The sequence below is a fragment of the Hyalella azteca genome, unplaced genomic scaffold (genome assembly GCF_000764305.2).
Source record: "Hyalella azteca isolate HAZT.00-mixed unplaced genomic scaffold, Hazt_2.0.2 contig17115, whole genome shotgun sequence".
NCBI classification, from domain to species: domain Eukaryota; kingdom Metazoa; phylum Arthropoda; class Malacostraca; order Amphipoda; family Hyalellidae; genus Hyalella; species Hyalella azteca.
Genome location: NW_025946912.1, coordinates 8,572 through 31,825, shown reverse-complemented (window position 1 = coordinate 31,825; position 23,254 = coordinate 8,572). Strand labels below are relative to the sequence as shown.

At 40.1% G+C, this 23,254-nt stretch overlaps 2 protein-coding genes across 3 annotated transcripts; both read right to left on the bottom strand.

The window, feature by feature from the left end:
• Positions 1 to 147: 147 nt before the first annotated feature.
• Positions 148 to 8,008, bottom strand: LOC108682580 (protein SET). 2 transcript variants are annotated; one of them, XM_018171774.2, is made up of 5 exons: positions 7,803 to 8,008; positions 3,269 to 3,664; positions 2,854 to 3,050; positions 2,305 to 2,503; positions 148 to 1,298 (listed from the first exon to the last, which is right to left on the bottom strand). In XM_018171774.2, exons 1-5 carry the CDS (start codon positions 7,870 to 7,872, stop codon positions 1,237 to 1,239), a joined length of 924 nt encoding a protein of 307 aa, XP_018027263.1. In that variant the 5' UTR covers positions 7,873 to 8,008; the 3' UTR covers positions 148 to 1,236. The 2 variants fall into 2 exon arrangements, with proteins under 2 accessions (XP_018027263.1, XP_018027262.1); XM_018171773.2 differs by having other exon boundaries at positions 3,269 to 3,667; positions 7,803 to 8,007.
• Positions 8,009 to 11,451: 3,443 nt separating this feature from the next.
• On the bottom strand, positions 11,452 to 23,000 carry LOC108682578 (the record flags this gene model as incomplete). Its single annotated transcript, XM_018171769.2, is given in 7 exon segments — positions 11,452 to 14,803; positions 15,462 to 15,612; positions 16,058 to 16,197; positions 16,690 to 16,829; positions 17,542 to 17,822; positions 18,211 to 18,408; positions 18,882 to 23,000. Coding segments are annotated over 7 exon segments (5,934 nt in total). The 3' UTR covers positions 11,452 to 13,877.
• Between the last annotated feature and the right edge of the window lie 254 nt (positions 23,001 to 23,254).

The following is a 23,254-nucleotide window of genomic DNA, read 5'->3' as shown; positions in this document are numbered from 1 at the left end:
CGTTTTCATCCCTTTTTCAGTTGAATATATTTCGTTGTTTCGACTACCGCTAAACATCCCGGGCGATGTTTAACGGTAGGGTTCAAAGAACATGTCGAAGCTTGATCAAGTACTGAACAATAGAATCTTTGGTAATAATGAGCAACATGGCAAATAAAAATTGTATTCCTTCGAGTACATCCATTCAGATTATCAAAAACAGCTCGCAAAATCAAGAGTTACTGACGGAAATTCAAATGGAGTCGATAAGTCTTTTCATCTGTTCACAGTAGATTCCTGAAACAAGGTCGCTCGTCTGAACAGTAGCTACAAAAAATGTCTGAAATAAAAAGTAGAGAACGAGGGTCAACGTTGAAAGCTTATGGCCTTTAAACATTGGCGTGAAACTTAGTGACGTAGAAGTCCGATCTCTAAAGCTAGCTTCTTTAAAAAAGATTCGATTCAAAGACGTTACTAACAAGTTCAGAGCAGTGAACAATTTCGGCTAGTGTGAAAATAAAACCGCTAACCTCAAAATCTCGCGCATGAACACATAAAATGTTTTACGCTCCCACCTTGGAATCTAAGAAACAATTCTATCAAGCTTTTCATAAAGGATTGTTTGATGAACAACATTGACCTCCATGAGACAATATGCAGTTAATTTGACTTCATCCCTCACTCGAGCCGTTTCAATATTGCTACTAATTTCATTCTTTTTCCCGAGACAAGCAAACGTTTTGTGCCAGGCTGACAAGACTGATAAGGGCGAACGGTAAATGATAAACATGAACATCACAATTCAGTAGCATTCTTGATGTACAAATACACAAGTCCCAAACATAAGTCAGCATTAGCACGAGGGAAAATTCAAAGAGAATTTACGTCTTCAACTGCTGAAACAATTAGTCCAAATGGATAAAAAAGCGTTTGCGTGATGCGGATGGTACAGAAAATAATTGAATTCGAAAATAACTTGCTTCAAAACGAAATTCATAAATTCTGCTTCCTTGATGAATTCTAAACAAATAAGGCTCGGAACATGAAAATCATACCGTTCTGTCGCACTCACAACATGCCAAGTTATCATAACATATGACGAGCCTGTTTTGACCTGTACCGCCAAAAGACCAATCGAGCAATTTTATGATGCTCTACCTACCAGCACTGTTAACAAGTCTGGCGGTGAAGGTTTATAATACGAGCTGTAATGGGACACAGAGAAGCCTTAAACTTAGAAAACAGCGGCCACAATCTTCAAGTCTTGCTATTGGCTTCGTTGGCGTCGCCCTCATCTTCCTTTTCACCACCTGCGTCATCTGCAAGAAAATATCCAGTCAACGATGGGTAAGTGATGAATAGGGGAAATGGTGCGTGCAATAAAGAAAGTATAACAAAACACGTATTGATTGATTTTTGACTTCAAATAAATAGCGGCATCTAAAATCAAGCAATACTTTTTATTATGTTGGAACACAATTTTCAAGCTTAATCAGTACTTCTACTTTGGAAGAACCAATTAATTCAGCTGAATTTAATTCAAAAAATTAATCACACATCTAAACGAATTAAGGAATAGGAGATCAATAGTTTTTGAGAATATCCAATTACCTGTTCAACAGGCAGATTGTCTGGTGGCTCATTAAAGCTTGAGACGAAATAATATTTGCCAGTAAATGAAGGGCAAATATAAACAGTGGCATGTGGCATACAAGTTCAAAATTTTCTTCATGATAGATTTCCAATAAATTTCTTGATTCTAAGAGAATCAACAAAAATTAGGAATAAGTTAAGAATCAAAACAAATTTATTATAACTGACAGGAGGGCCTTTTAGGTAGTACACCCATTTTTACACATATTTTTTATTTTTAGGTAGAACACTCAATACTATTTTTAGTTAGGTCCTTTTACCTGCACAAAAATGCTCAGTGCCAAATTTCTCTCCATAAATTAATTATTCCAAACAAATTACTATAAGAACGACTTGCAACTGCTGCCACACACCAGCTCATCTCAGCAACGCGGCCCATCGCGGCCATTCAGAAGATAAACTAATTTAATAAATTATTCCTAAGTGAATTGGGTATTGTAAAATGCTATTAATGCTCAATTTACAGTGAACATGTCTATTACTAGTGAGCAGATATTTGCTGAGGGTGCAAGGTGACTACGGAAACTCCAAGTTTTACAAGATAAAGAGGAGGTTAATAAAACCCTGGTATAATAATGCATTACCTGTAGTTTGATTTATGTACGTACTTGGAAAAAATATTCACTAAACATATTTTGAAAGGAAATCCTTGAATAAGCACCACTAGCTAACCTTGCTCAGCAGCACGCGCGTTCTCTTCTTCATCGTCATCTTCTTCTTCCTCCTCTTCCTCGTCATCATCTTCCTCTATGCCTTCTTCCTCATCTTCACCATCCTCGCCGTCATCCTCCTCCTCGTCGCCGTTCTCCACTTCGATGTCAGGCACCAGGAAATAGTGAAGAGGATTTGGCCAAATGTCGTCCTTGATAACCTGAGCAGCACAAGAGCAGGTCAGCAAATGCTGTGGTCTTCGAGTCGCCAACAGCTGATTAACGATGATCACAGGCACTTGCTATCACACGGACAATGTCCTAGTGACTTGAGAAATTTAAATGATCAATAAGAACCAGAGATAGAAAAAAATTTACATGTTAAATTAGATAAAAGTACCTAAATATCTCAAAAAATGCAAAGAATGGTTGGCTATCGAATACCTAGTGAAAGCAATCCTGAGAACTGTCTGCATCAGCTGAGCAGAGCGAAACAACGGCTGTATCAGGTGATGAAATCAGAGCAGAACAACCATTAAAAAAAACTAATCTTTAGGTTACATCTTCTTACCTCAGCAATGTCGTCAGAGGAAGGATCGCCATGGTCTGTAAACCACCTGAAGAAGGAGCGGGTCTCCAGAGGCCTCTTCTTGCCTCTGCTGGAGCTTGCTGAACTGCCCCCATTTTTCTGCAGCTGCTCCTCAAATTTGCTCAATAAATTATGACCTTCTTTCCAATTGATAGTTGTTGATTGAGAGGTCGGATCGCCTGTAGCAGCAGATATATATTAGCCAATTATTAAAGGCAGAATCATGAATATGGTATCTTTGCATTAAGAAAACTAGCTAGAAAAGCTTGGGGAAAATAATAAAATTGAGTATCAGTCTATAGAATAAGGAATATATATAACCTAAAAAGTATCAAGAAGCCAAGAAGCTGCAAGCAATAAACACAAATCAAAACATGAAATAATAAACACAACAAACCTGATGAACCAAGATGAAATTCTTTGGTGAGGACATCATTGCTGAAGTAAGGATTGGTATCAAAATAGAAATTAATTCTGTATCCACTTTTTATATCATCAAATTCTTCAACATCTAATTTGGTGAGATGATGCAGGCATTCCTCCTCTTCTTCATCTAGAATATTGGAGATCAGTGGATGGTTCACAAAAGATGTGACCCAAAAGTTTGGGATTTTCTTGATAATGTCACTTCTCTTCTCAAAAAATGGTTTTCTCAATTGATTGTATTTCTGTTCCACCTTAAGTATTTCCTCACTGGCTTTTTCAATGAGCTGATCAATTTCATTTTGGCAAATGTCAATGTCTTCCAGGGCTTTCTGGGTGGCCACGTCATACTCTCGGGAGAAAGAGTCGTCTGCTGAAAAAGAACAACATTAAAATCAATGAAATTTAAATCCAGGGTTCAATTTTCAGGTTGTAAAAAGTAAATTTTTTCTGAGTAATTTTGCAAGCATAATGATTTTTGTGATCTAGTCATACCATTCAAATTTGCTTGAATCTTATCACAACAATTGTACAGTGGAATTTGGCTGATCAGCAATACTAGACACCAACAATAAGCAGAAACAATTTTAGTTCAAATCAACTTTTGATTTCTTTTTTGAAAGTTTTTATGGGGAAAAATGCCTTGCACAAACATAAATTTCTTATAATTTAAATTTACATGCAAATGGAAATTAATTTGTACTTTCACTCCATCTTATAAGAAAATTGTTTGCTGAAACATGAAGTTACAATATTTAAAAGTGAATTATACCTCCACCACAGTCAAGGACCTAATTTATAAACAGGTTTATTTGGCATTAATATAAAAGTTCCTAGTATTTCAATGGAAGCCAAACTGGAATATTGGGATAAATTTTCTGAAAATCACAGGAGTAAAAGGTCAGTTTCACAGTAAATTTTCAAAATTTATTGGACAGAAACATGCTGTTATAATTTAATTTTGATTACAAAATAGCAAGGGCTCACAAGAAATATCCATGACCATAAGCAGGGTAGGTATTTCTTACTTGTTCATAGATAGTTAATATTTTAGACTCTCCTTCAAATTCATTTTTGAGTCCTAAAGGTAGACCAGTAAAGTAGGTACCGGTATCATTGATACCAGACTTATCATACATAAGATTGTAAGAAATTGGTTTAAATCTTGGGTAAATGAAAAAAATTAAAATTGAAATGATTCTAAGAAATCTCCGTTTTGTCACTATGCGGCAAGGCCCCATATATGATCACTTCATTAATTGTGATTTACTACTCATAGATGAAATTTAAAAAAAAAATGCTTACGAGTAAATAGGGTAAACGCCGTATATTCCGACATCGTGGGTAATTCTGACACTTTTCAACTTTTTCCTTTATATTAAGCTTTGTCTTAGTTCCACGCATTTGTTGATGGTTGAAATAGTGACCTCATACTATTGCACGCCATACTATTGCCAAAACACTAGGTCTGGGCCATCTGGCAGGCAAATGTTAAGATCCAAAAAGAGACAGTGCACGTCACCCAGTGAGAACATCGAAGAATGTGTCAAAGTTGATAGTAGACCTTGCTCTACCAAATAGTGATAAACTGTTTATGTAGAAAGAATATTATGGTTTGAGACTTTTAAATAAGTCTGTGAATATATTAGGAATCCTTTAGGTATACTTGTATTTGCTGATTTCAAGTGGTAAATAAATTAATAGATGATTGAGTTAAGAGACGGTTTTAGACACATAAAAACTAATTCCGACACAGCTTGGAATTAGACACACACAGCTCATTAGTCATTTCGAGCTGTGTGCAAAAATTAAAATTTTCCTAATTAAAAGCTTAATAGCTCTTAATTAACAGCTTAATTAAGTAGTGTTCAATACTTAATAATGTTCTAATTCCCAGCTGTGTTGTATTCCAATACAGCTCACACAGCAATTGGGATTCGAACACAAGAGGGTTGGAATTACGAATTAGTAGAGCTTGAAGCACAGCCAGAATTAATCTCACAAAATGCCAAATTTAGTCACACACAGCGTTGGAATATATGGATTGGGTAGGTTTGCATTCTAAAGGCTTTTATATAAATATGGCAACAGTTTGTGACGTTTCATTGTTGTTGGCGCATAGTGCGGTGTTTTGAGAGTGACGTAAAGCAAACAGAACTCGAGTTGCGCAGATTTAGAGCTTTTTTTTGTAGCCAGGGTAAACGCGGTATATTCCGACATCGTGGGTAATTCCGACACCTCTCTAGTGTTTCCTTTATATTAAGCTTTGTTTTAGTTCCATGCATTCGTTGATGGTTGAAATGGTGATGTCATACATTTGCGCGTCAAACTACTGCCAAAACACTAGGTCTGGGCCATCCAGCGGGAAAATGTTGAGATCCAAAGAGAGACGGTGCATGCCACCCAATGAGATCATCGAAAAATGTGTCAAAGTTGACAGTTGACCTTGCTCTACCAAATAGTGATAAACTGTTTGTGTAGAAAGAATATTATGGTTTGAGACTTTTAAATACGTCTGTGAATATATTAGGAATCCTTTAAGTATACTTGTATTTGCTGATTTCAAGTGGTAAATAAATTAATAGATGATTAAGTTGAGAAATGGATTTAGACACATAAAAACTAATTATGACACAACTTGAATTGGACACACACAGCTCATTCCAAGCTGTGTGGAAAAATTAAAAGTTTCTTAATTAAAAGCTTAATAACTGTTAATTTTCAATAGTATTCTAATTCAAAGCCGTGTTGTATTCCAATACAGCTCACACAGCGATCGGAATTTGAACACGTGGACGTCGGAATTACGTATCAGTACAATTTGAAGCGCGGTCGGAATACGTCTCACCACGTGCTAAATATAGTCACACACAGTGTCAGAATATAGGGATTTGGTTGGTTTGCATTCTAAAGGCTTTTAAATAAATATGGCAACATTTTGTGACGTTTCATCATTGCTGGTGCCTCGTGCGGTGTTTTGAGAGTCAGGCAAAGCAAACAGAACTTGAGCAACGCATAGGGTTTTTTTTAGTTTTTCATTTCTCAATGCGTCATTAATGTGTCAGAATATACCGTGTTTACCCCATTCATTTTTTTCTACGTCCTTAATGTGTCGGAATATACCGCGTTTACCCTATATCTTAGAATTGGTCATACTTTCAAGTACAAATTGTACAATCATCATATACCTATTGCAATTTCATCAAATTTCTATGTCTGCCTGGGAAAGGGTTAATACTTAGCTAGGTACTAATGGCAATGCCTAATTGCCTACTATAACTTATAAGACAACCACCTCTCAATCATTGGGTTATCATCCTGCCTCAATTTGGACTTTAGGTTAGGCTAACTAAGAACCCTAGGAGGCTAGGACTCCCAACTCAAGCAATCCTCAGGGTATTATTGCAGATTAACTACATCCAAAAAAAAAGGGTGTTTTTTTTTAATTATATGTTTTTTGGGGTGTAGATTACGAATCTGAAATCCATTTTTGGCGGTCGGCATCGGAAAACCGATTTTTTTCGCGACTTACTAACATGGGGGTTACGTAACTTACGTTACCCACTCACCTTTATTTACTAACATGGGGGTTACGTAACTTACGTTACCCACTCACCTTTATAAAAAGGGTCGGATTGTTCATCGAAATTTTACAAAAAGCTCTTAGGTTGGGTTAAGTCAGCCAAGTTCCTTTTTTTAGATAGCATTTTGATCTAAAAGGAACCTGGGCGAACCAACCCAACCTGCGAGTTGGCGTTAGGTTGTGATCTTTCGATGTGGCAATGTATCTCCAGATTTATGGACAAAGAAGACGAAAATGTTACCCGTTGCAGTGCAACGGGTAACATTTTCGTCTTCTTTACCCGTTGCAGTGCAACGGGTAAGTTTCATTCAAGATGTTGAGCGCTACGTGTGATCGGTATTATTGCAAAAAATCGGTTTTCCGATGCCGACCGCCAAAAATGGATTTCAGATTTGTAATCTACACCCCAAAAAACATATAATTAAAAAAAAAAAACACCCTTTTTTTTTGATGTAGTTAATCTGCAATAATACCATCCTCAGAAGATGTTCCGGATCCAGTGATTAATCAATGATAGAAGCATAGAACATTAATATAATTTAATAGAACTTATAGATAAATCATCAGGCCATTCAAAGAGAGTTCTGACTGTCTGACAAGTGACAAGACTGGCATAAATGGTTTTAAAAAATGACTTGGCTAAGTTAGCAACGGCCTAATAGTAATAAACACTGAAACCACTATACCTATTGAATCCTAAGTAACTTCTTTAGTACCTATAACAGCTTATCATATTTTTAAAATCTTCTAGAAGAAAATGAGTGAGAAAGTTTGTCGTATCTCGTATGGCGTTTCTATAGTGGGAAAGACATCATTTTTAACTTCTATAAGTAAAGTCTACTACTACTATTTACTAAGCCTAAGGTAGCTATAGTTCTTGCCGGTAGTTTAAGAGAAATATTTTTCCTCTCCGTAAGGAACTTACCCAGTGATGTATCAACTTTCCTTATTTTTGAAGGCTGTGGAGCACCTTCTGAATTTTTTGGCGTGCTCATATTTAAATCGTTAATCAAGCTTACAAGTAATAAATCGAAACTAGCAGTTGTCCTAGAACGATACCCGGTACGAGCTTTGCAATGTAAACAAAATGGACGCTAGTACACGCAACTCCTATTGGTGTAAAAGGAGATTCTCAGGATATTTCGTCCAATCATAAACGATATTAGAAGTCATTCAAGAATGACACTGCCCAAAATATAGGCAAAAATTTTTAATTTATCTAAAAATTGGCTTAAAATTTTAGGTAAGGAAGCGACTAAACGTTATTTTAAAATTCACTCGAAAATTAGATAAAAATAACTTTTTAAACGAAGCATTTAAAATAAATTTGATACATTACATATAAAGTAATTTTTTCAAAGAATATCACTGTGTAAATCATCTTATCAGCTTTCAAATCTGCTTAATCATCTGCGAGGCTCAGAGTTTATATTTTATATTTTATATTTTATATTTATATTTTATGAAAGTTTTTCAGACGAAAAAAAAAAGCTTTTGATTTAATTTTCCCGCTGATTGACATTTTAATTAGGTGATGACATGCAAAAACCAGGAGCCATAATATTAGGAAGCTACCACACATTCAGCCGTCAGATATATCACTCAAAAATATTTTCAAATATATCCCTGCCACTTCTATTATCGTTAGACGAACAAAAATCACACTTGGGGCAGAAAACTAGGTTTTTGTCAGGAAGTAATTTGTATTTATGTACACACAGACAAAACGAAGAAAAATACTCTACAATTTATGAGAAACGTGGACTCGCAACTTGCATAGCGAAGGAGCAGAAGGCTCCCAGGGACACGCGTTGCTTGTACTTGAATAACACCGGCTGCAGATCATGCATCAGGAATTTACTTAACCGAAAGGTACAAAACAATCAATAATATTTTCATGATCCCACATGTTCACACAAGACAAGTTATGTGGTAAGCAGGTAAAGAATTTCAGGCACGCGAACCGAGAAATTATAGTGAATGTTGATGTCAAAGAATAAAATGATGGTTGAGATTGAACTTTACACAAATTGAAATCTGTTCCTTCTCTGAAAATTGGCAATCTGATAAAAATGCTTACAGTCGCAAAATGAGGAAAAATCGAGATGAAAACAAACGATGACGTTCTGCTAATAAAGTTCATATCACCTGGTCGCTTGAACAATTAAACCAATTATTATTGGCGAACGAGCCTGAACTAAAATAAAATTGAACGCAGACAAAAATATCAATATTTTCTGTTGAAGTTTAGTATATAACAAACATACTAAGGTAGTCGATATTTTATAGTCGGCAATCCTTGGGAGCCTAAACTGACCGCCATTTGCAAGACAGTAAATCGAACAGCGGGTACAATTTGTTGTCATTGAAGAAAGAAAAAAACTTAAATGGCTGAAATACTGAACTTCAGTTTCGTAGCCTACTTCGGCGAACGGTGATTATGACAATAACATAAATTAATAAGCCCAGGCATTAAAAAATTCGTTATCAAGTATCGTCAGTTCATGGGTGGGTCTCAAACTCACACAAATGAAGGCAACACAATCAATCAAATAACACAAAAAATAACAATGCTACGGTGTAATTTTCTGGAAATCGCATTATGCTATAAATTCGTTCATTAATTCATGCCTATTATGTAATTTAATTAATTTAAGGTTACATTCTAAGGCTCGAATTAGATATTAAAATTTTACGCACACGTTCCCGAACGAGACCGTTCCAAAAATGCAGAAATATCTGACAAACAAAGAGAGTCAAGCGCGTTTTTGCGGGTGAGAGACTTGAATCGTGATGCGCTTCGACGTTCCCCAACGAACAAACCGGCCAAAATCGTTTTCAATAATAAAAATATTACAGTTTCCTCACACGAAACTTCAACTTTAGAGGTCATGGCAAACCGGCGTAAAATAACTAAAATGAGAACCCGCAAATACTGGTGTTTATAGTGAGATCTTGATAGTTAAGTGTTACATATCAAACAGTCAATGTCAAAATAAAATTTGAAAATTACAGGTAAAGAAATGAAAGTCTAGAGTAAATAAGTTAAGACGCTCATTATTGAGTGGGCTGAACAAACACGGGTGGATAGAACCAGCTGTCCTCAAAACATATAACAACAAATGATGACTAATAGAACATGAGACTACATTTGGAGATTTGAAATAATTTCTATAGTTAGGCAATACCGTTTTAATTTATGGCAAACTGATAATTAAATCTCAGCTTCTCTAGATTTTTCTTCCTGATGTACGCCCAAATTGGGCAATACAATCAACTAATGAAACACAAGTGAATAATTTGCAAAAGAAAACAAAAAAATAGCGTGTGGCAAAAAATGAAGGCAGCATCCTTACGCGAGTTATTTTGAACAGATAAAACAGGAGACACAGACGAATAATAGAGACAGACAAATGGAGAGATTGAGCTGCAAGAAGACGCGTGCACACGCAATGTCAAACAGTCCAGTGATAGTTAAACAAGAGTTAGGAGTTACGATAGAAAATAGCGAAGAAAACACACACAAACAAGAAAATTTGTACAATCATGTCAGACGGAACAACGTCATTCAATTCATATCTTAACGCTATAAAACTTGATGAAGGGCGGGGCCAATGAGGGCACGACTCAGGCTCCGCCTTCTCGAGGTTACTCGTGCTTCAAGAACTGGTAATCGCGCAGCCAACTCTCAGCTACTTAAGTTAGCATTGCACTACCTACATAATTTTAGTGATAAAACTAGTCTCTACTTTACACTCAGGTTGATCCATTTCCATGTTAACCAGCCTAGTATTTGGATATACTCCCTATTCGATACAATTTGTACACATTCACAGATGCTCAACGATCGTCACTGCCATTAGGAATAGGAAATAACATCTTAACCATATAAATATCAGTCCCTAGACCAAAATAACATGTTATGATAAGCCAAGTGTTCGAAACTTACAGAAAATCTTTTTCGAGAACCATGGAACAAACGAAATCGACCAAAAAATAATAAATTTCGGTGGTCACGAATACAATTTTCAGAAACTATGTGGCCTTAAATATTCAATTTATGTAGCTGAAACACAGCCTATCTAATTATCAAATCCTAAAATGTAACTACGATGTACGAAAAATTCGACAGGAGAAAATATTCAAATGTAAAATTGTCTTCGGAAATACATGCCTTTTTTTGGTCAAGATTCAGTTAGGTCAAATTCAACGGCCCAACCGAAAATTGTAAATCAATTGCGTATTATTTCATTACGTATGATAAAAGATTTCGACGATTTAAATATAATTTTCCTTATAAGTGGAAAACAACCAAAGATTATAGCGAGCGATGCAATAGAATTATCGGTTGATTAATGGAGCAGATATCAAACATGATTCACTGCTAAACCACACAAGCGAATGATAGTGCGCGTGCGTATGGTGTACACAACTGTAAGCTAAGATGATTGATGCCAGCTTACAAAAATCCTTCGTGTTCGACGCGTGGAAAAATACAACCGTGATAAACAATTTTCAAGCACAGGAGCCCCGCTAGAGACATTAGCAGCAATGAGAAGGGCAAGGAGCACCGGTGCTCGAAACTTGCTTCCTTCGGAACGCAAATAGCCTGAAATGCAAAAAGATATTAAATCAAATAAAAATTCCCAATATTGCGTACAACGACACTAACTTATTACTATTTGATCCAAAGGAGGCATTTTCACGAAACAGTCGAAAAATACAGGCGTGAGAATATGCCTTCGAGTCAAAAGTTAAATCTGAATAATTTTAGTAATTAGAATACGACGTACGGAATACGGATAAATTGACAATTGATGAGGTTCAAACGCCGTCCACGCCGACAAATTTCATACTTGACAGTCCATTCTTAAATTTAATAGAATAGAAAAATAACATTCATGAGTCCATGATGATTCGAAATAAGATAGTCACATTTATAACATGTATACGATGGCCTCAGGCGGTACAAGATGGCGGCTGCTAAGAATGCCCATACTCGAGAATCAGTTTAAGATTAACCCAACAGGTACGAAATAGCAACAAAGAGACAACGCTCGGGGGACTGAGTCCTCCTATCAATATTCTACATAATTTGTACACATTAACATGTTGTTCGTCATGTTGAAGGACACGACGAGTGCGCTCATTGTGTCGCACGCTTTGGTTGTCAAAACATAGACTTGGGACGCCAACACAAGTGACTCCTGGCTGGGTCGGTGCTTTATCTTTCCAGACCACCACAGGGTCAATAGAAAGACACTTCAGCCAGGTAAACCGTATATTACCGTGTACCAAATGAACTGAACACAAAAGAAGTGATGAAGACTTCTTATACTATATAAGTACAAGCTAAAATTCACACGTTTGTACACGCTCAGCCCTGCTATGCTACAGAAAAGATAGGCCACCCAAGTTTGATCGCTGGTAAAGGAGCCTATGCAAGGAACAAGTGCAGCTTCTGAAGCTGACGATATCACTCAAGCAAATTCTGAAAACGCTCCCTTCACTACTGAAACATAGTTTCAGACTGTAATTATTCACTTTAGAAAAGCGAAAATCCAGTCCCTTGGTCAGAACGTTTCACCCTTTTGGAATATTATTCGTGAATAATTCGAGCCATTTTCATAATTTCGGGAATCATCTGCATGAATAAGATAATACAAAAGAAATTATAGGCGCCCAAGAAATAAATTCAAATCAATAACAGATCATAAGAAGCCACACAACATTTAAACAGTAACTATTAATTTAAAATATTCCTTCACTCCATGAAATGGTATGCAATGGAATCAAATGCCATATTAAGCGTAATATTACGCAATAAAGATTAAAACTAGAAAAGTAATTTCAACAAATCAGCACAAGGCCAGAACATAACAAGGTAATACTAAGCCATCGATAAATGGCTATGGCTGCATTCCAAACTAAAACTTGAGAATAAACGCAAGCAATGTACAGTTTGTTCACTAGAGAAATGTTCAAAACACGACACAAATATAATCGGCTCACCCTCGTCATATTGAAAGGCTCAAGAAATTTAGTAAAATTTCAAATCGAAACACTTGAAAAGCACTCCTTTCATTAAATCGGCCTGATAACTTTACAAAATCGAAACCTGATAACTTCACATCTAATAAATCTATACAAAGCAGCAAAAAACTAATTGCTACAATGGCTACGGATAGACGCGGCCACGAACGAATCCAGTGCATTTAAATTAGTCCGTAAGTCCGATAACTTGTCATTAACGTGACAAAAGAGCTCTATAGAACGAGATTTATACCGATCAAATATTGTTTAAAATCAAAGCACGGCATTCATAAGAGAGATTTAGATCAACAACTTACAATCTCTTGCGTAACTCACGATGAAAAGATACAGAAAACACTAAAGAAGCCCTGAGATCACTCAAACCAGCAATACAGCGGGAGATATCACAAGCAAAACTGTTTAATATCGATCATAAACTTTATGAAGTGAATTTAACATTTTATACTTGGGCAATCCTTTGCTTTCCGAGAAAAATTTTGTTAGGTGCTTACACACACATCACACTCATTTTATAGAGAGTTATCGCCAGGTCGTGTTAATTAATGTTTAAATCAGAATAATGATCATACAGAGTATTGTGTCCTTATACACGCTTTACTGTCATCATGTTTAGCTGCCACGAAAATAAGTGGGGGAAACTTCGAGTTTTACACTCACCCAGTGATATTGTCAACGAAGAATTTAACGGAATTTTCGGTTAATGCACAGTATGAATTTATAGGAGTACATCTCAACGAATCGACGCTTTTATAACCATTGAATTAAGCAATGAAAAGTTATGAAATCATACCAAAGCGAATAATTAACACGTAATGAATTCGTCATGAAAACTTCACAAGTAAGAGGAACATTGAATTTTTGGAATATGTTTCCAAGTTACCTCACACTTTTACACGGCATTTCACTTCTGTGGTTGAATTCTATTGATGATACATGGCGCTGAGTTTCACTTGTGCGGTCGAGGTGTCATCACTGCCATGATGGAGTCTAGCAAGTCCACGCTGCTGTTGTTCGTCCGACACTGACTCGACTTGCGAACTTTTGGCTTAGCAGGAGCAGCGTTAGGGCCGCTGCTCACTGTAGTAGGAATAATTCCACTAGTACCAACAGCGTTAGTTGCACTGACACCAACAGCAGGTGAGATGCTAGCGGTGGTTCCCGTGACAGAAGCTGTCACCGTGTCACCAACGTCAGACGTTGTAGTATCAGTTGTGGTCGCGCCCACGTTGGCCGTAGCGCTCCGACTGTCTTCAGTTGCTGTCTCGGGCTTCAAGGACGTTAGATCAGTAGCCGCAGTAAGCGTTGTTCCAGCATCGCCCGGAGCAGGTCCGTCTTGTGGACGAGGGCTGTCATTACCCAATTTTAATTTCTTTTTCACTCTATCAATATCGACGGAGCTTTCTCTTCTCTCTCTCTTTTTAAGTTTATCACTCTTATCTCGGTCCTTAGACCTCTCTCTGTCCCTGCTCGAACGCTCACCATCTCTGTTCGAGCGTTCTCTATCCTTCTCTTTTTTATGCTTGTGGTGCTTATGCTTGTCTCTGCTCTCCTCTCTACTACTTTGATCTTTTCTTCTTTCGGGCTTGTCATCACGCTTCTCTGACGTCTTTTTACTGTCATTGTTTTTGCTTTCTGTCGCAGATTCTTTGCTTCTGCTTCTCTTAAGATCTTTCTTGATAGGTTGCTCTGCCTTAGAGCCTTCCATGTCGTCAGTTAACTGCTCCGTCTTCTTGACGACCTCGTCGTCCTGCGCGTCGTCAGGCCGGGACGTGGTCTCCAAGCGGCCGTACTCGATCTTAGTCTCCAGGCCGTCCTCCAGCGCATCGCTGCTGCGCTCACCCACGTAGTATTGCTTCAGCTGCACGTGCCAAGCTGCCAACATATAATATTAAAGTCAGTTTTCTGTCGTATACAGTTCAATAATGATCTGAATAAATTCATGAAAATCATTTACAGCTGAATAACTTTTCGCATAAATTCATGAAAGGAATTGTTAGTAGCACCATTTTCCATTTTGTACGCCATATTTAATCAACAAACGAAAACTGAACGTTGAAAATCCATGTATCGTTTCTGGCATTGCATACAATTTGTTGGCAAAAATATTAGTGTCTGACACAATTAAGCTTCTCGTCAATACGGCGAAGAAATGACAGTCAAATTATTGTTATTTGAAGAAATTAAAGCAAATGAGCCAAAAGAACACATTAAACTCTCAGCTACTCTGGTGGCAGCTGGCAGCCGACAGATTTAGTTTATGGCAAGGTGACAATTCTGGATTACAACTTGAAACTCCAAACTTGATGAGAAATAGCGGCACGAGAAATATGAGCTTTCGGAGATATGAGCATTGCCGATTGTTCATGCATTGCACCCGTTCTATCCATACATTATTTTCGACTTTTCAATAATTAACAAGTCCAAAATGAACGCGATCGACGAATAAAATATCAAAATTGCCATAAAAAATATTTTGCTCCTGAAATTGATCATAACTGGAAGCATAATTAACAAGAGCCTGAGTTCTGACCAACGCTGCAGACGGCGGTGACGGTGCGGAACTGGTGGATGATGTTGCGAGGCAGGAAGTAAATGTCGTTATCGCACAGCTGGATCCTGGCGAACCTGATGCCCTCCCGCCGCAGCTGGTTCAGCTTCGCGTCCTCGATCCACAAAACGCACTGCGCAACAACAACGTCTCTCAGTAACGAATTCTTTCATCGCAACAGCAACAAAAAATTCAACATACTATATTCATGCATTTACTAATAATAAAGTTTATAATTTTTCGGATAGCTGATCAAAAATCAACAGGGTCACAATTTTATTTTGTAGAAATACTATAAAGAGGCGCAACACGGGACGTCACAGGTCTTGGGGACATGAAATTAACCTATACAAGATTGCATAGGTACAATTGCACCCAAACTCGGCATGATTATACACTGTTAGAAATTTTTTATTCTAATTTAACACTAGAAGTCCGTAAAACATCTGATAAAAACGGCGAAACAGTTTATTTTCACGGGACGACCGGCCACTTGAACGCCGGTGGGGCCGTTTTTTCTAACAGTGTAACGTTGAAAAATAATGCAGTCTGACAAATGTTAAGGAAGCGTCCGTTACCTGCGAGGTGGGAGGCTCGTGCAGGTCGAGTTGCAGCTTCTCCACGACCTCATCGAAGTCGTGAGCATCGAACGCCACGACGTCCTTCACAATTCTATTGTGTGTGTAAGATTCTCCGCAGTGCACCGCCTTCAGGATGCCTGCAACGCCATAAACTTTTAAACTACGACCTTCATAATAAATCTTCTCTCATTTTATTCTTAGACATTATCAGGGTTAAGACTTGTTTAATTGCTGACTGAGTTCTCATAGCAAAAATCAAACAAGGCAAAGCTATGCACGTTTGTTCAAAATTCGGTCACAATAATTCAAGAAAACTCGCGTCAATAACCATCAGGTATGAAGCTAAATGTGGAACACATAAAGCTTAGGTTATTTAAATCTCTACAGTACATTATTAAAACCGAATTATTATTTTTAAAGATGATCGGATGATTGAGCATGAAATAGAAATGACGTATTTTAATCAATGGGTTTTCATAAATAGCACGCTGAAGTTGTAAAAAAAATAATAAAAAAGGTAAAAAATGTTAAAAAACTAATAGTATCAGATGAGCAGAATGGCGTGGACACGATCAAGAGAATTAGTCATTATAATTCAAGTGAACTATTCATTGGTAATTTGAACAGACCGACAGCACCAGTAGTGCGGCGGTAAAGCCCTGCCCCCACGTGGTCGGCATGAGCCTTGGTCCTGTCCTCGAACAACATCTCGCGGGCGTTGCTCGCACGTGGCAGGTACTGTAGACGCTGCAGCTCGTTGATGCCAGTTCTGTTATATAATAAATAATAAGAATAACAATAATATTGCTTCTGTTATACAACCAATGATAAACATAACAATAATATTGCTTCTGTTTCGCAACCAGTAAGTTACGGCGACATATTAGGCAGCATCTTCTTCAGAAGTAGAGCAGGCGACAGCCGCAGACTAAACACACAAAATTAATTGGAATTGCTACCGTGATAACTCGGCTTTTTCAAATAAATTCAACACAATTAAGGTACCTATAGGTTAATGAAAGACTATCGAAATTTTATTCAATCTATACACTAAAAATAATCGAGAAAAATTCACGACCTACCAAATTAATTAAACTCTTCTATGCGTTTAAAATATTTTTCTACGTGTTTTTTAACGAACAACTCGTGCAGATGGTGCTTCAGCAAGTTAAAGGAAAGGACTAAGTGGTTACTTTTACACGTGTACACCGCTGTTACAGTGACCGCTCTCACCCGTTACTCTTGGCAGGACTCTTGCCCAGCTCTCACCCGTTTCTCTTGGCAGGACTCTTGCCAGCTCTCACCTCTTTCTCTTGGCAGGGCTCTTGCCTAGCTCTCACCTTTTTCTTTTGGCAGGACTCCTGCCAACTCTCACCTCTTTCTCTTGGCAGGACTCTTGCCAGCTCTCACCTCTTTCTCTTGGCAGGACTCTTGCCCAGCTCTCACCTCTTTCTCTTGGCAGGACTCTTGCCAGCTCTCACCTCTTTCTCTTGGCAGGACTCTTGCCCAGCTCTGCCGTAGGAATAAGCTGCTCGCCAGGCCTGATCCACACAATAGGGCCGTCGTTGCTCTGCTGTGGAGGGGAGCCACAGAGGGAGGACAGCTCCCCCCAGGGCATGGCCAGACGCAGGAAGGGGTTCTCCTCCACCATGCTCAGGAAGTGGGGGAAGTAGCCCCCCACCTCCTCATGCACCGTGCCCACCACGCTCACCTGGTGCAGCGGGCCAGCACGGAACGTGCCACCGCAGTACCCGCGATACACCTGCGACACACCACCTTCATTCAATGTACATACATTATATGTGATGAGCGAATAATGTGTCATTTAATGTACATTTTTTATATGTGATGAGCGAATAATGTGTCATTCCTATAATCATGTAATCTTAAGTAGTGAATGCAAATAAAAAAAGAAATATGTTTCTACATACAATAATTATCTGATAACGTCATCCACACTTTTTCGCAATATAAACACAATCATAACAAACAAGGAGGTTTACAGGCAGTCAACTTCGCCACGGTAGTTGAAAGGTTGAAAAACAAACAAGGGAGGACTGAAATGTACCTAATCCTAGAAAAATTCCAACGATTTTTCGATACTGTACAACAAGTTAAGATTATCGGACAGCAATAAATTAGTCAGAGACCTCTTCCTTGTACTTTTGCATAGTGTAGGTCTCGAGGTCACTGTTGCGGCCAATATGGCCGATAACGCCCGCCTTGACGATGAGGTTAGCGTGGCGCTCGCTGAAGTAGTCGAGCAGGTCGGGCATGTAGTGCGCCGAGTCGTGCACGATCCCGCACACGTGGTCCGCGTACCCAGCGCTGTCCTCCGCGAACACCACCTGTCACAAAGTCTGTTTAGTTACCGTTTTTAGACGGTCTTTTTAGTTACCGTCTTTCAGACGATGGTTGGTTTAAGTAACAGTCTTTTAGACGTTTTTTTTAGTTGCCGTCTTTCAGACGGTCTTTTTTAGTTACAGTTTTTCAGACGGTCGTTTTAGTTGCCGTCTTTCAGACGATGGTTTAAGTAACCGTCTTTTAGACGGTCTTTTTAGTTGCCTTCTTTTAGACGGTCTTTTTAGTTACCGTTGTTATCTAAGAACGAGTTTAATGCTATTACTGTTACCGTTCATCCAACACAACGATGCAGTTCTCACAAGACTGATTGTGTTATTTCAATAAATTATCCTAAACAGGCAATGTCCATCACAATGGAAATTTCCCATTAATTCTTATATACAATTTTTCACACAGATAATTTATAATAGAATATTATGATTTTAAGGTATATCTCAAACATGAAACAAAGTCTGACCTCGAGGAACTCTCTGGCAGCTTCTTCCCGCTGCTGAGGTGTGAGGTGCGTCATCTCATCCTCGTACATATGGCACACAGACGCCTCGCCGTTAGGGTACGTCTCGATGTGTATCAAGTCCCCGTACTTGAGATCCTTACGCAACGTTTTGGGGCGTCGTGACGCACTGCGCTTAGTCTCAGCGCTCGTTGCATTGCTCGTCACTTTACTGATGTCCACGGGTTTCTGGGCATCGGGTAATGAATCAGATGCTGGAGTTAGGACACACTGAACACCGCAGTTGTAGCGTTTGATTTTACTCCTCTTGTAGCACCGCGAACACTGGCGACTGCTGCTGGACCGACCGTCCTTGTGGTGCCGGCGAGAGCTCTCGTGCGAGGAGCTGCCATGGCTCTTGCTTTTGTCTTGTCGGCTCGACTTGTCATGTTTGTCGCTCCTGTGGCTCGAGGTCTGCGATTTAATAACTTCCTTTGGTTCAGCAAAAATATCATTTTTACTTTCAATTTTACTTTTGTTTTCGACTTCATTCACATGGTTAGTTTCTACTTTAAGTACAGGCTCAGCTTCAGTTTTACCCTTAAGCACCGACTTGTCTGTTTCTACATTACCCGCGGTTTTGCAATCACTCTCTACTTTAATCACAGGTTTATCATCAATAGGTGCATCAACATCACGACTTGGTGCTGCAGGCAGCGGCAATGCGAGGGACTCGACAAGCGCGTCCTTTTCGGGTTTGAATTCGAGTTTGACAGCGACTTTGACGTCAGTGTCAATGCAGGCAATTCGCACACTATCTTTATCGGGCTCGGCCATTATTTCCATTTTATCGAAGCTTACGTCTATGGAGGTGTTAGACGTATTATTCGGTGGCTCTCTTTCCGCTCTCTTCGAAGATGTGGGCAGTTTACTCCTACTTTTAGTGGACGAGAGCAAGTTCATTTCTTCCTCTTTTATCCCACCAGAAGGGACAGCTTTTTCAACCACTTCCTCGAGCTCAGGCCCGGTGTATATTGAAGTGTCACCCGCAGCAGCAAACTCCCCCAGCTCTCCCAAGACTTCGTCCTGAAAATCCAACTTGGGCCCAGCGTCACCGCTCGTTCGTGATCGCGCAGTTGCTTGAGCCTTTGAGTCAGTTTCTGCATCAGTTTCAATGGCTACACTCTCGGATTCCGAGTCAATTTTACTCACTAAACTTTGACTGCTCGCGGAATTCGACCTTTCTAGGACACCTGTTCGAGAGTTGCCACCGTTGCTGTTCTCGTCAAAAACGCGGCTTTTGGGAGAGTCCAAAGACTCTATGGAGAGCCGCTTGTCGCGGTCCATGATGCGCTCCTTATCCTCGCTGTAGCGGCGGAGTTTCTCGGCCGAAGGAGGTATGGTAATTCGACGCGGCTCAACAGGCTGTAAGATAATTTCCTTCTCTTTTATTACACTGTTCTCTCGCTGGTAAGGTGGAGTTTTACCAGGACGCTCTTTTTGGTGAGGAGGCGTTTTACCTTGAACTTTGGGACGAGTATAAATAGGATCTAAGTTCCATTTGGGTACAGGTAGGTCCATGGGTGACCGAGCTCGACGGCTGTTACTACTGGTGTTGGATCTGCTGCTCCTGTGGTGGTGATGGTGATGATGGTGACTCGAGTGTGATGAGTGATTGCCACTACCAGAGTACTTGGATCCATCCCCCCCAGAAGGGGCGTGGGGAGCACCGGTGTTTGGGGCAGAGTTCAACTTATAAGAAGAGGGCAGTGAATGGAAATATGCGGCAGAGGGAGTATGGCTCGGTGACATGACGCTGCCGTAGCGGGGCGACTGAGGAGGAGGCGACATTATGTCGCCACGGCCTGAGGCAACCGGACTCATGCCGTCCGGGGGGCGGCAGTTAGTAACCATGCCCCCCAGCACAGGGATGATGGGGCTCATGAGGTCAGCCCCTCTCGTGGGGCTCATGATGTCACTGCGGCACGACCCCGTGGGGCTGAGTATGTCAGCCACTCGTAAGGGCAGGAAGGAGCCGTCGTGTGTGGACGATATATGTGCGGGGCTGGGGGCTCCTGTGATGGCAAGAGGAGGTGGGGGAGGGATGGGAGGTGGCGGGATGTTGGGAGGTAGAGGTGGAGGAATGGACGTATTGATACACAATGACGGCAGAGGAGCTTGTAACCGTATAGGCAGTGACCCTGCAGTAGCTGCAGCAGATCTACTCTCCGTGACGTCATGGACGGTGTTGACGTTACGCCGCCACTTGCTCTGCAAGTCGCCTGTAGTTCCATCAAGCATTTTCCTCTTCTCGCTCATTCTCGCCATCGGGGCAGGCGAAGGGGACCGCGAAGAATCCGGGGACCCAAACTGCGGGGTCGGAGAAGGGGGACACTCAATAGACACCTCATTGAATGGGGATGACGCGGTTCTCTTTTTACTCCTCTTCCGCCAGCTTTTCTTTTTCTTAGCCCTGTGCCCAGCTGTATGTGTCTGTGAAGACGATACTCTGCTGTATGTGAATGAATCATCGGTGTCTGAAGAGTCTGACGTTGACGAGGGAGAAGGTGGACTGTTATTCAGCAAGCCACTGCTGGCTCTACCCGCAGAAAAAATCTCTCCACTTGAAGGCAAGAAAGAAGTGAACACAGGCGGCAGAAATGGACGGTCCGGTGAAAGAGGTGAGCTTGCATTTAAAGTCTTGTTGGCATATTCTTTTGCTTCCAATGAGGCTTGCAATGAATCCTCCTCACTGGGACCATTTTGATTCTTTTCCGTAAACTTTGATAGTAGGCTTGCCATTTTGTCATCCAGATTACGCTGAAATGTAGAATTAGTGTTGGGGCTTGGACATCCAGGGTAATTCTGGAACTCATCAGAATCAGGAGGATCACAGATTTTAGGTTTGGTTAAATTTTCGCCCGCTGCTGGCGGTGAAAGAAACGTTTGAGTGGGGGATTTGGGGGAAGACCTGCTAGATGGGGGTGGAGACAAAGGAGGAGGTGGAGGTGAAAGAGGTAGAGGTGGAGGAGTTAGAGGAGGCGGAGGAAGAGGTGGAGGTTGTGTAGGAGGCAAAGGTGGAGTGCAAGGAGAATGGCTGTCTCTGCACTCCTCAAACCCAGCCTCATCTTCTGTTCTGCACGATACTGAGAGCAGGGGAGGTATGAGGGATGGGTCGTCTTCACATTGCTGCCGAGGAGATGGGAGCTTGGTTGCAAGGAATGTTGGAGGAGAAGCAGGTGAATCAGAATAATCTTCGGTCCTTGAACATTGTACATCAGTTGGGCCATTATAGATATCTCTGTCTTTAGCATAAACACTGTCAATGTTGCGGGCAGAGTCTGAAGTCCCATGAGGATGTTCAGTGGGTGAAAAGCCCTGAAATGTAGAATCAGGGGCATCATCTGCACTGCAAGGTGTTGGCGATGCAGGAGAGTCAGCCATTGCTGTATCCAAGGCCTTGGTGCATCGAGGGTCATCTAAAGGAGTCTGTATGTAGCCTGTGTCAGGGAGTCCCATCGCAGAGGTGCTCAAATTTGAGCTCAACTCTGACTGTGGTTGAGTGTCTCCATTCAGCCCTGCACCATGGCTAGGATAGCTCCAAGTGCCAAGATTAGGCGTCACATCATCACCAAGTTGGTGCACCGCACTTTCATTTTCTGAAGGTGACAAGCCATTACCTAAAGGTGGCTTGCATTTTTCAAGTTTGTCTTTAAAATTCTGGTCATTGTTTTCTTCTATTGAATTGAAAATTTCATCAGAAGTAGAGAAACTATTGTCTAAAACATCTATGCTGTTTGTTTGGGCAGTGTCATCACATACAGAAACAGACTCACTGATGCCAACTGTATTCTCTTTAGATGTTGAAAGCAACGAATATTTTTGCAGGTGGTTTATCAAAGGTTCTTCAATATTATGTGAAGCAGAACTGTCCTGAGTTAAGACTACATTTACATCAAGATCATTGAAATTTGATTCATAACTGGATGGCTTCTGGGAATCCTGTGGTTGATCATTTTCTACAGGTTGAGGTTTATGAGGGTTGAGAGCACAGTCGTTGGGAGGCAGGGGAGGAGTGTAGGACCGGTCCTCACAGTCCCCTTCTTGAGGGGAGCTGGACATTCTCACACTAAATCTTGTCCTGGAAAAAATGAACATTCATTTAGCATGAGGCTTTGTACAATATACAGAACACAGTGAAGGTAATATTTTCTGTTAATGTTTCTTTTAGGCAGATTTTCAGAAAATTGTTTAAAGGGGAGCATCTTGGTTGAAAATAGAAAATTTTGGCTTCTCCGTTTCTTGGCTCATTTTGCAGCTGCTGAAAAGGCACGTCTAAGGCAGCAAACTGCATGTATGTGCGTGCTCTAGCTTTTGCGTAAAGAAATTTGAAAAAT

Coding starts and splice junctions, on each gene's coding strand:
- LOC108682580 (XM_018171773.2), bottom strand. CDS start 7,872: ATGAGCACGCCAAAAAATTCAGAAGGTGCTCCACAGCCTTCAAAAATA. Junction 3,668..7,802: donor GAAAGTTGATACATCACTGG/GTAAGTTCCTTA, acceptor GTTCTTTTTCAG/CAGACGACTCTTTCTCCCGA. Junction 2,504..2,853: donor CCTCTGACGACATTGCTGAG/GTAAGAAGATGT, acceptor TGTGCTGCTCAG/GTTATCAAGGACGACATTTG.